This window comes from Merops nubicus, unplaced genomic scaffold (assembly GCF_000691845.1).
Source record: "Merops nubicus isolate BGI_N331 unplaced genomic scaffold, ASM69184v1 scaffold15035, whole genome shotgun sequence".
NCBI classification, from domain to species: Eukaryota; Metazoa; Chordata; class Aves; order Coraciiformes; family Meropidae; genus Merops; species Merops nubicus.
In genome coordinates this window covers 26,167-39,186 of record NW_008607779.1, presented here as the reverse complement: position 1 = coordinate 39,186, position 13,020 = coordinate 26,167, and the positions used below count along the sequence as shown (strand labels likewise).

Below are 13,020 nucleotides of genomic sequence, written 5' to 3'. Positions count from 1 at the left end.
AATAATTTTAAAAAAAAAAACAAATCAAAAACAAAAACATAGATACAGGTGCTTCCCTTTTCATACAAATGTAGGATAAAATTCAGCTTCACATTGCATCCTACCCTGCTATGCTTCTGTTTCTGAGGCCACTGGGAGGTGTATATTAGCCCAATAAATACTAGGAAGCTATTCCCATAGCAAGTGCTAAGTGTTTAAAAGCTCTATGAATTTCTTTCCAGTACTACCCTTCTCATATGTCTTTGCATGATATAAACAGCATGGAGCAGGAACTGGATATGAGCACTGAGAGAAAATTATTTCAGTGTGATGAACTCAAGATAGTGTCTAAGTTGGTTTTGAGACACAAACAACTTTAGAAACAATTGGGACAGCACTGGTGTAAAGGTCACTGTGCAATTTTCCCAGCACAGTTCCCAAAATTGAACACTGTGCTCTGCTATGCAAATAAAAATCCCAAGTGAGCCTCTGCTGATACCTGGTCACTGCAGCACATGCCCCTTCTGATATTTCTTACATTGCATGGCAGTCTGGCTCACACAGACTTTTAATGCCTTGGTCGTACCACTGACAAAATAGACATAATTCTGGACAAGAAAAGACTATTTTATAGGAATAACCTGGAATTAAAACAAATGTAATCTAGTCATTCCATCAAATAAATTAAGCCCTGATCCCAGATGTGCTTATGTAGCTAGATACAACAGTGACAAGTAAGCAAGATACTGACACAAAGTGCCAAATTCACAGGTATTTGAACAGTGCTGGGGAGAATAAATGCAGAAGATAAACACAGAGTAGATTTTGAAAAGCTTGTCAACTTTTTAAATCTCAAATTTTCACAGCATGTACATAAACTGATTGGAAACAAACCACATAAAAGGTTCACATAAATTCACACATGTAAGGGAGATTTGTAAGTGTGCTTTTAGAATTGTAAAAAGCCAATTAAAGGAGCACTTTTGATATATTTAAAATTCATACTGTGCATAACAAAATACATATCTACAACAGGAGAGAGACTAATGTTACATGGTTTATACAGAGTGAATATAAAATCTGATTATCTACTTGAGTTCCGTATAGTAGTTATTTGCATGCAAATGCATCTGAACAAACCATTCTCTAACAGTTTTCACATTTCTCTCAGTCTAAGATGATGTTCTTTGCCATCTGCTCTTCTACCTATATAGCATTCTTTTTATTTAATAGCAAACCATTTGGAGCAGGAACTCTCTTTTATTAACATTTTAGTACTGTGCATAATATATTAGTGCCTTTATCCTCAGTAGAAGAGAGAGAACCTTTTAACCACAAAGCAACAGAAAACCAATGAATTATTCCTACAGGAAAAAGCGTTAGCCAAAAAAGTTCACAAATACTACCATGTCTCAAGCAGCCTGGAGATTTCTGAATCTGTTCATGCACATTGCAGAAACAGTAACAATGAGGTGAAATTCCGTTCCTAAATCTTTGTGAATTATTGCTTTTGCACTGTAATGTGTAGTCCTGCCTCAGCAATAGAACTCTTTAGCGGATTAGTCCTTTTCTCCCTCTGTCCTTCCTTCTGTCGTCTCTTTTCTTCACTTTCCTTTGCTTTTATTTTTCTTTTCTCTTTTTCTTTTTCCTTCAAAGTGCCCCCTCTCTCTCACCCCAAAACTTTTATAGCTTCACCTATGGTGCTGTAACCAGGCTAAAAAAAAGCCTACCTGGGGTCCAGGATAAACCAACCCTGTCACTGGGGCACACTAATGCTACTTTACCACTCTGAGTCGAAGCTGTCTCAGACAGTGTACAAGAAAGCCCATGTCTCTCTGTACGCATCCGTGTAGGCACCTCCTGGTGATTTAGGCACCTTGTTGGACTCTAGACTAAGTGACCATGCTCAGCATGCAGCCAGGTGTGCTGCGGCCATAGACCTAGGAGAGAGCACTGTGCCAGGTTGGGACCATCGTCCTCCCAGGGCTCCCCTCTCCTGTAGAGCAGCACAAAACATTCTGTTCAGATCAGTGTGGACTAAGTCCCAAACCTAGTCTGCTAATACAGCTAGAGCAGCATAGGTAGAAACCACTCTTGTTCTCCCACTCCTCCCAGGAAACTAGCTGACTGAGATGGGGTGTATACTGGTGCCACCTTTCATGGCGGTTCCATGACCACAGATGTAGTCTGTGGAAGCCTGATTTAACCCAAGATGGCAGAAACCATGGGAACAACCAGACAGACTATGATCATCTCACTGCCTGAGAAGGAGTGGGGTGAAATCTAGTTTACAAGAACCATGCATTTCACTAAGACAGCAAGCTGACACTTTACCGGAAGGGACAGCTTACATTTATTTGCTGAGAGCTGGGATTTATACTGGCCTCGAACCAGCCGGCAGGTGGACCCATCACCATTGCAGACACCACAGTTATCTTCCTTGACAGCGCTCCCCAGCTGGCGGTCACAGCCAACAACCTGGCAAGAAAGAAAGATGTGCATTTCAACATGAGCACCTACTGAACGACTGCTTGATATGTCTTTGCAACTAGTTACGGCCAAGTTTCTCTCTCAGCATCTCTAGAGGACCATAAAATAACTCAGCAATGAAAGAAACTGAGCAAATCTGGCTGAGAGTTTGAACTGAATTCAGACATGAGATAGTGAGCAGGTTAGAGCTCAATGGCTTTTGCAGCCCATAGAAGGAAAAAAGTATTGTTGGAGATTGTTTTTTTAGGGCATTTTGAACCTTTCTTGGTCAAACTCCTACCAGAAATTACACCTCTTAGAGTTTCACAAAGAAAAATGCCCGACATAGTTAAGAAGACAGATAGGAAGCAGACAGATAAAGAACAACACAGGTGATAAATAGTAAGATGGCTGAAATCTCAGTGAAATTTTACCCACTATGCTGCTGGGAAAACAACATGAATTTAATTATGCTTGATAATAATCCCATTCCGCACTACCAATGCCTGTGTTCAAACATTGTTAAAGAACTGATAAAGAAGGAGGGAATGGTTAAAACAAAAGAACTAAGTCAGAAATGCAATTAACTGCTCTGAAACCGACTTTATGTTTATGTGCAAATTATTTTGCTAAATATTGTAAAACCTCAACAGATGAACTAGCTATCTCAGTTTGCAAAATAACAATAGTTCCCAGGAGAATCAAATATAAATTTATAATTTAATAGATTTATAATTAAACAAATGGCATATAAAAGTATTTCAGTGTTAATGTAGGCCTTTTTTTTAACTTTGAGTTCTGCATCCAAGTTATGAATTTTGCACATAAATAATTGAAATCCAAGAAATGAAGCAAGTCTATACAGTGTTATAATTATGTTTATACATACTAGAAAATGAAAGGCCTTCCAGCATTTTGGCATGCAAAGTAAGAAATGAAAAAGTTTTTGTGTATATATTCTACTTCTAAAGAGTTTGTGCTAAGACTCTTAGCCAAACACAGAGTGTATATAAACACAGGGAATTTTAAATGAAGTGCTTATTTCAGCTTCAAATTTTCCTGCATCTGTGAGTTTCAGTTAGGTTAGAGAGCTTGGTCCTAGAAACTGATAAGAGCAAATAGGTGACTTAACATCCAGGCCCATAAAAGCTGGATGTGTAACCTGCCCACTTAAACATTCAGATTATTATCCCTTCTTTGTGCAAAGCTACAAGTGCAGAACTGCAGTCTGCAAACTGAGGGTGAGATATATTTCTGGATTTCACATTTCTTTTCACTTTCCTGTGAAAAGGCAGGCTTTGATTAATAACCAGTATTTACTTCTAGCAATTTAATTCCCATTTTTATCATCATTATTTGACTAGTGGCACAATGGCAGTTTCCTTCCCTTCTCCCTGCTCCGCCCCCCATTGACAGTATAATTAATTTAATTTAAATTATTATATGTTTGAATTTAGCCTTGATGAAACTTACTATCAAATTTCTTTTACTATGCCCACTTCTACCAGATCAGGACTATGTCAGTCTCCTATGCTTCTGCATTTTATTATAATGTCTCCAGGAGAATTTATCAGAGTTAATGGAGTAACAGTTACACGTAAATGACACATTTCCCTGCAAAACTAGTCATATCAAGACATCAAGAGACATTTTATCATACCAGATAGCTGAAGCTAAAAGTTGAAGATAAAGTTAAGATTACCAAGACTGTGACTACTCCATACAGAGTGTCCAAGTACAGATATATCAAATATATCAGTGATACCACGAAAGGTTTAGATCTATTTTTTTTTCTGAATAAGAATATCCCTATAAGAACTGAACCACCTTTGATATACACAGACCAGTTTGCTTTAATTTTAACAAACATCTCTGTATAGGCAAAATGTGAAAAAACGCACTTGCATGATCTGAAAACTGTATGATGTAAAGCCTACAAATCAGATTAATTTCCTTCAAGTGCATTACAGCTCCCTAGATCCACAGTGAGAAGGGTCCTGCTGAGGAACACAGCTATCAGAGCAACAGCCAGAATTCTCTTTTGTATCTGCTCATAACTTATTTCATATTCACTCAATGGTTCAGTCTAGAGTAATATCCAAATTTGTGTGCTTTGCCTATTTTGAAAAGAACATGTGAACTGCCTCGATGTGAGAAGGGTTGGATCTTAAATCCAGTTATGAGGCAACCAATTTCAAAACCAGCTTTCACTATTTTAAGGCCTTTGAAACTTCATATGTCACCAGCTTGCACTTATTATGGGCTGTATGCTGATTAAAGTTAATTTATAAATTGAGCAATTTGGAGACAGGTCATTACTTGCAGAGGACACTACTAGGAAAATCTCAGGTGTGGAAGGAAGTTATACTGAGATTTGTTGCTCTTTTTGAGCTTGTCATTGTATAGCACAAAAATTATTGTTTTGTTAAAATACTGTATTTCAGATACAAGTATGAGAAAAATGGAGACCTCGTGGGAACAACAAAACTTACGTGGTATGTAAAAAACCTGTTTCAATCTTCCTGTACTTGGTAGTCTTTCAGATAAATTTATGTTATTAGAAATTTTATTGAAATTAAATAAATTTCTTATTTCTCCCCAAGGTTTCTGCAGAACTTTTTGCTTTATTCTATTAGATTGTCTGTCTTAATAGGTATCCAGAGGTCTAGGGATATGTATGAAATTTCAGTTAAAAACCCTCATGAGTGATTAACTAATTCCTGAAACAAGAAATGTTCCCAAATTCACAGCATTTCTTTTTTCCCTTCACTACCCAGGGAAATCTTGCTTCCATCTTTTGGAGGTAATTACATTCAGTAAAAAGGTTGGTAGTGTTTGCAATGGAGTCAGTGATGCTTTAAAATGAAAAACACTACTCCAGATCTCTTATATTATTTTTTAGTACCTCTTACATGAAAACATTGTATAGGCTGAACTCCTATGAAAGCAAAAAATCAGACAGGGAAACATTAAAATGTTCCTGAAAAAATACACAGTTCATGAAAAAAAGCCCTTTTGTCTCTATGATCAGAAGAAATGTAGGTTTGGCTGAGTTGAGAAGAGAATATGTAATTTCCACAACATTGTTTTCACTCTCCATCAAGGCTGCAGAGAACTCACTGTTATAGGTGAAATTATGCCACCATCCTCCCCGCAATCTGCAGAGAGTTAACAAGGAACAGGAAGTGAGAATTGATTCTTTCAGCATCCACCCATAACATGAACAGAACCCAGAGAGGAGGTTTTGGAACTGCTGGTATCACAGATGCCAAAGATGCAACACAGTAGGAGAGATGCAACTCTCAGGAAAAGTAGAGTCACTTACAGTGCAGAGCTAGAAAATCCTCCTGAGACACTGACCTATGGGCTATACCCATCTGACTAGGAGTGGCTGAGGCCTCGTTAGGAAAAGCACCACAGAAGATATTGCTTGATCAGCTCGCTAGGCAAAGGAGTGAATAGGAATATTGTACTTCTAATCTACAGCTCAGAGTAATGGTTTGGTGGACACAGTTTGAAACAAAATGCTGACATTCTTGGATCAGAGGTCTGGGGTATATTTCACTCTCCGAAAAATTTGAAATGTCAGTTCCTTGACTTGGTTTAAACTAGAACCAATGTTCAGATTCTGAAGTCTCTGTGGGACAGAAACTTCCTTTTCTAATGCATTCTAGTCTTGATCTTAATATATCCTGGGGTGTTTAGGGAGATGAAGTCTTTTTCAATCCATACAGGAATGGGAAGGAATCCCCCACCAGGAACGAAAATGGATTATTGCAACAAGTTGTGCCTGGAAATGTTCTGAAGTAAGCAGTTTTCATGCTCATTTCTATTATATGTTAAGCTTCTTCCCCTTCAAGTAGGGTAGTGAAGCACAGGCTTGCCACACTGAAGTCTTTTGAGTTTCATATTGCTAAAGTGTGGTCAGAGGCTTAAACTGCAGATTGTTACTGCATAAAATGTCAGAAGCAGCTCCATTAAGTTCTCTGACAATCTAATCCAAACCCCATTAAAATCAAGAAAATGTACTTACAAGTTCAACAGGTTTTGGATGAAGCTCTTGCATATTTCTAAAGGTGTTCCTGTGAAGCTCATTGCTGTTGTGGTTAAATGCCCCTACAGCAGTAAAAGCAGATCATGCAGAGCTCTGGAGATCCATCACTATATGGAAGATGTCAGCCATGCAGTGCCAGAGTGAGGAAATCACAGGTGAGTACCAACTCCCTGCCCAGTTCCTTACCACCTCTAAAGTGAGTTGATTTTTTATTCTTCTTATGGGGTTTGCATAAAAACATTAGCAACAAAAAGCCAGAAAAATATCAGCTAATCCCTAGCTGGATGAGCCTGTATTGTTTTCTGGCATAAGATACCACAGTTCTCCTCAGAGGTAAAGATTCCATATTACATTTTAGGCTTAAGTCCCATACTTCATGCTGAATTTGATTCTCCTCCCCACTCCCACTTCTACTCCACTGACAGTCAGCGACTTGGCAAAAAGGCAAAATAAGGATATTCCTGACTCTGAGATACTTCTGCAAAATAATTTTTACCAGGACACTGCAAGAAAAAGATGGTCATCAGATTATCAGAGCAACTGCTTATGTATGCTTTAAAGGCATCAGGCTGAAAGTCCCACAACAGGAGTTGAAACCAACCCACTAAGTGCGTGCATGAACGTTATGTGTGTGTGTGTTGCCCTTGTGGACTTGAACTTTGGATCAGTTTAGCAAATTTTTCCAGAAATAAAACTAGACCAGCAATGACAGGTTCTGCTTCAGCCCTGCTAGCCTGGAAATGCCCTGAAGTAAGTTTTCATAATCATTTCTTTTCAATATTAAGAAACACTGGTCAGGAAATAATGTAATAAAGCAAGCTTGCAAATCTAGCCAATTATAATTAAATCTCTCTTTTTCAAAGGGCATGTCTACAGTTCAAACACAAGAAGTTCTGAGAATCTGAGAAAAACAAAGTTGCCCTTCACATGGATACTAATGTGGGGCTCAGTCTTGAACTTGTGTTGATTGTCACTGCTTAGCTGAAGAAAGTTTTGGATCAGAGCCCCTGTTTCAACTGGGTCCAAAATCCTGTTTTACAATCAGGATGAAGAACTGTTGTACTCTTTAAATTATTGTGGAGAGACCGAGTTCCAGGGTCTACAGCAAACTGGAACTGGACTTGTGTCTGTGATAGAAGGACTCACAAGCCCTCCCATAGTGATATCTGCCTTTCAGTTCACTGACACCTTATGATGACAGTTCTCAGCTTCATCATTTCTAAGTACAGTCTGCCAACATTATCCTGCGACAGGCAGTTTTTTTGCAGCCCAAACATTAGGCAGGATCTTCTCATATCCTAAGGAATTTAGGTTCAAGCACACCACAATCAGTAACTATCATTGAAGGCTGTAAGGTTATTTTCACAAGGGCAAGGCAATTTGTAACCATGCTGGAAACAGTAGGCTCAGTGACATGTACAATCAATGTACTTGCTTAGTACTTGAACCAAACACAACTTGCAACTGTTTGGGCAGTGTAAATAAACTTAAGTTACTGATCAGTAGTCAAATTGTTAAATATAGCCACTGGGGTGACTGAGATGCACCTTCCAACACACGAAGCATGTGGCTGGCCAGCTCAGTGTTTCGTTGTTTCTTTTTGCCTTAACTGACATTGATCCATTGGAACCAAATGCCAGATCCTGCTTGGCATCTGTCCCATCAGCCTAGCATCCCCAGCTAGCCAGGGTTCTCTGCTATTACTGTTTTAAAACCCAGACCAAGACCCTCATGAAGCCTCACCTGCCCAGCACAGGAGACAGAGGACATTGAGAATCTGTGTTTCAACCAGAAGCAAATGGCAAACACCCAGCAGCAGGAGCTAAAGAAAAATCCCCATTTTCTCAGGGTTTCCTCAAGGAAAAGAACAAATGTAACCTCAATCTGAAACCACCCTTGATTTTAAGGGAAGCAATTAAATCAGCTTAAAAGTTATAGCTTCTAAATGAGGATGTCTAGAGGCATTAAAGTCTTGGATGTGGGAAAAAGGCAACTCCTATCCTTATAAATTTCGTTAAAAGGAATCTTCCTACATAAAAAAGTTTCCTCCTCTCAGACAGGCTTCTTTTGTTGAGAGGAGCTAATCTGTTCACTGGATGAATGAGGATACAGTTGCAGTTGCAGTGCTTTGCTACCAACAGTGGCAGCGCAGACTTTCTGGTGCTCCAGGCAGGACATAATCTTTGTTATCAAGGAATAGGCTTCACCCACAGTTCAAATAATGGCGAAAGACTGCATGTCCTCAAGCCACTGACAAAACTGTTTAGTCTGTAGGGTATTCCAACATGCTGCTCAGTTTGTAAGAGGAATCCATGCAAGCTCTATGAGAAGACACAGGATGACAGAGGAAAACAGTTAAAATGACTGCAGCCCTGCTCTTGTGGATCTTCGCAGTAAATGGAAGCTTTGCCATGGTCTTCAATGAGAGCCACACATCTGTTTTGGTGGGGACGTTCAAACCTGATCAGCCAGGATGGACATGTTGACATCTTCACACAGCACTAAACCATCTATGCCACTCTGCACATTTCAGTATTTTAGGTGGTGTAAGGGAATACATGGACATAGATGACTGCCTGGTAACTGCAGCAGAACTCTAAGAAGTCTCCAAAATGCTCTTTTGAATTTCTTCTCTTTGCTAAGTTCCCATATTACAGCGTGCTTCCCTCCCACCAAAGGGAGGTGCTCTTTGTGCTGTTTGTCAAAGACATAACCACAGCAGAGTTTGTCTATTCAGGGGTAACAGCAGGTACTGTTTTTGTTGAAAGACTGAAAGAAAATTGCCTTAGACTATATGGTCCTGCTCTGGCAGGGGAGTTGGACTCGATGACCTCTGGAGGTCCCTTCCAACCCCTAATATTCTGTGATTCTGTGAAAATATCTCTGCAGTTGTGCCAATCTCTGTTGGATCATAAAGTAGAAAACTGATAGCTCAGGGCACAGGAGTGGAATTCTAATAATGCAAATGCAGATTATTTCATGCAATAAACACATCTCCATTTTCTTGCCACTCTTTGCCACAAAAATATTTCTACCTGGCATGATGACAGCAATTTAAGCATTCGGCTATTGCACTTAGGAGCCATTAAGTTCTCCTGCCCACTCCTTTATGTGCACTGGAAAGATGGCATGCGGAGGGAAAATTTACTTCTTTCATTGCAGAACAACGATACTGATTGATAAGAAAACAAAATTAAGGTTTCTTATCCACAGAACATGAAGTAGATCAGGATAAATATTATTAGACAGGAAGTTCAAGCAGGAGTTCAGCTGTTCAGCCTGAGGCAGTTCGAAAAGCCCCTGGCCATCAGAAATCAAGAATTCACTGCTTTGTGAGACATTATATCCCCAGAAGGCATGTAGGTTTCAATACATGCTAAAAAAAGATGGACTAATTTTGAGCATTTAGGCCTGGAAGCTTGGTGCAGAAACTGAAAAGCCAATATAATCACCATGCCAAAAGGCTGGGCTAAATTGAAAGACAGCTTAAAACTGATCCTGTTATGATGCCTTCTACATGTCTGAGGAAAATTATCAACCCTCCTGTCTAAATAATACCATTATTATAGTTTTTACATTTTTATTTATTTTTTTTTAATAGCTCAGAAAAGAAAAATAAAAAAGACAGCTACAAACAGGCGGCAGAAATAACTGGATTACAGTTCAATTCTTAAACTTGTTTCCTCCAACACTTTCCTTCATCTTAACCTGACTTCTGTCATAGCCTTAGCAGACAAAAAAGATCATTTCTGGAAGCTTTCATGAAGGACTGAATGCATCTAAAAATGAATACACACTGGTAAAAACAAAAATTATGTGTATTTGTAGAGAATTAATGGAACAAAGGCCATTCATTCATCTACTTTTCCATCAGCTGCGCAAATACCAGGCACTTTCAGTCCTCTTGGGTGAACGTAAAACAGCAACACAATTAAAAACCTCTTTCTGGAAACTGCTGTCTCTCAGAGTTTTCACAGTTAGATAATATGCCAAATTGAAGTGCAGAAAAAAATGAGGTGTTGTCAAAATGAGCACAAGATCCCTTGCATTACAAGTAGCAAGTATGGATAAGAATAGTCTCTAATATTAGAGCAATGAATGTTGCAGGGTGGAAAAATACAAGATATTTTCTTCCAGGCCTTCAGACAGGGTGAGAAGGAGCCTGGCCTTCTCATTTCTCAAAACTGGAATTGACTTGAAGGGTCTGAGGAGAGAATGCAAAGAAATCAGGTCCCAAACTACGAAATGAATAAGAATGGCCAAAGGCCCAGGTGCCAGTCTCTGCAGCAGTACCCCTGGCTCATCCCACAAGGACAGTCACAACCTGATGCAGTTTCATGAGCCTTCAAGAACCTGCTGAGATGACCACCTAACCTATGTTCTTTAAAATCTATATTTTACCTTCATCAAGAAAGTTTACTGTGCTAGTGAGTACATTATCCACACAGTGGACACAGTGTAAAGTGACACTGCTACCTGATTAGCTCTGTATTTTCTGCTCTGCTGGGAAGAGGAAAGGATCCGTGCAACAACATTTTGTAGACGGAAGAAAAAGAGAAAGAAAAACTGTCCATCCTGAAGTCATGATAGACAGGCAGTGTAACACAGTCATCTTTTTAAAGGAGACAATACAGCAGATTTTTCCACTCTTCTGACATTATGCACCAGACAGTGTAGCCACTGTTTCTGATGAAAAAATTAGAAACACACACACATATATATATGTAGCCATTTAAGTATGCGTATATATAGAACATAATAATTTGGTAGGTGTACAGTGGGAAAAACTATTTAACAAAATATACATTTGTTGCAGAAAAGTCTGCAAAGTAGGATGTCAGAAAAGATCAGATGTGTAAGTTCAAGCCCCTGTATAATTACAGAGTTCCCCATTTCTCATATTTTTGTATTTATAGATTATTGCTTCACCTATTAAATCTCCAGATTTAATTTGTCCAATAGGGGACACAGATTGGACAAAGCAGCATGTGACCATCCAGAGGGTAGTTCTTCCTTTACATTAGAAGTAGTTTAACAATTGGTGAATCTCAATTCGCAATCAATTTCTTTGCCTATGACAGATTTATAACAGCATATAAGTAACATCAAAATAGTAAACAGCACTTAATGCTAATATTTGAAATAAATATGTTTTATTTGTGCAGAAGCTGTATGAAACTATTCTCAGTACACTCCTAGCAAAATATTCTTAACCCAGTGCATTCACTGCCTCAGTTTGAGATAAACAGTAACTTTGGAAATTCAGCTGGCCTTTGTTTGCTACAATTCTGCCACAATACTAAATTCAAAAATTAATAACCTATAACAAGCCATTGCATTTTATTAAATCATCTTTTCTAATTTTTTTTTTTTTTTAAATAAGTGATTTTCAGCCTATGTTCACAGTATACTAGGGTCCATAGACTGATAACCTTTGTTACTGGTACTTTTCACTGTTTGTGAAAGGTAAGTAAGAAAACTAAGTTTGTTGACAACTGACTTGAATTCAGTATGTAGCTCAACAGGAAAAAATCTTAGAAATCATTAAATCAGAAAAGTTAAAAACTACCTCTAGTAGTATTTGGTAGCAAGTCTGTAAAGAACAATTTAATACTATCATAAATAGTAGATATCAAAATAAGCTTTTCTGGGATGTTGCTCTAACTAACAACCTATAAAACTGAAAGAATGTAAGGGAGAAAGATGGATAGTTTTGGGAGAAGAAAAAAAAAAGCATTTTCCAATCTGGAGCAATTTGTAGTAACAAACTTCCTTAAGGGCTTTCTTAGAGATGTAGGGTCCACTCCTGCTGTTAGAGCTGTAATATTTATATGTTGCATGTAATTAGGTATGATATTATGTAATAATAATATGTGTTATTCCACCACATATATGAAATAATTTCATGGTCTTCAATAGTGATAGCAGTAGTAGTAGCAGTAGTAATAACGGTAACAATTCTCACACAATTAGGATCAGAGTTGGTTTTTTTGACAGCAGGTCAGTCTGAGACTGCTGTAAAATTATTCCAGGTTTCTGCTGAAATAACAGAAAGCAAAACTAGACCTCTTCTGTCTTGAATCCTTGGAGAAATTTAAAGGAGTCAACAGGCCTTACACACCTGTATGTATGAGAAACCAGTCACTGTTTAACACATCCCAGACACACACCTCATCAATTTCTTGGGCTAATAAAACAGTTTTTGTCTACTTAATAGGCACCATTCAACTAAATATTGCTATCAGTTGTGGAATCAATCTTTTTTTTCATGTTCTTGCTATAAAGTTTATCTGACTTTCAGGAAATGTCTACACTTTTTGCCTGTGATAGGAGACCTTACATAGTTACAGCCTTTCAGCAGTTAGGTCAAAGGGAGTGTTCTGGTTATGATCATTTTCAGCGTCTAACCTTTCACTGCAAAACTGATGTTAAACTCTGCAGTGGCTCTCATGATTTTTCACAGAGAAGTACTCCTGCTGTCCTCTGCTGTGGCTGAAACGCTTAAAGCAACAACCCTA

At 38.4% G+C, this 13,020-nt stretch overlaps 1 protein-coding gene across 1 annotated transcript in view; it reads right to left on the bottom strand.

Annotated features, from left to right (window-relative positions):
• The window catches only part of LOC103772730 (ADAMTS-like protein 1), a gene marked incomplete at its 5' end in the record, with an annotated part of 62,902 nt that overhangs the window by 40,053 nt on the left and 9,829 nt on the right, over positions 1 to 13,020 (bottom strand). The window contains one exon of the mRNA XM_008940073.1: positions 2,331 to 2,457. Within this exon, the coding sequence (XP_008938321.1) occupies positions 2,331 to 2,457 (127 nt within the window). The remainder of the gene's footprint in view (positions 1 to 2,330; positions 2,458 to 13,020) is intronic.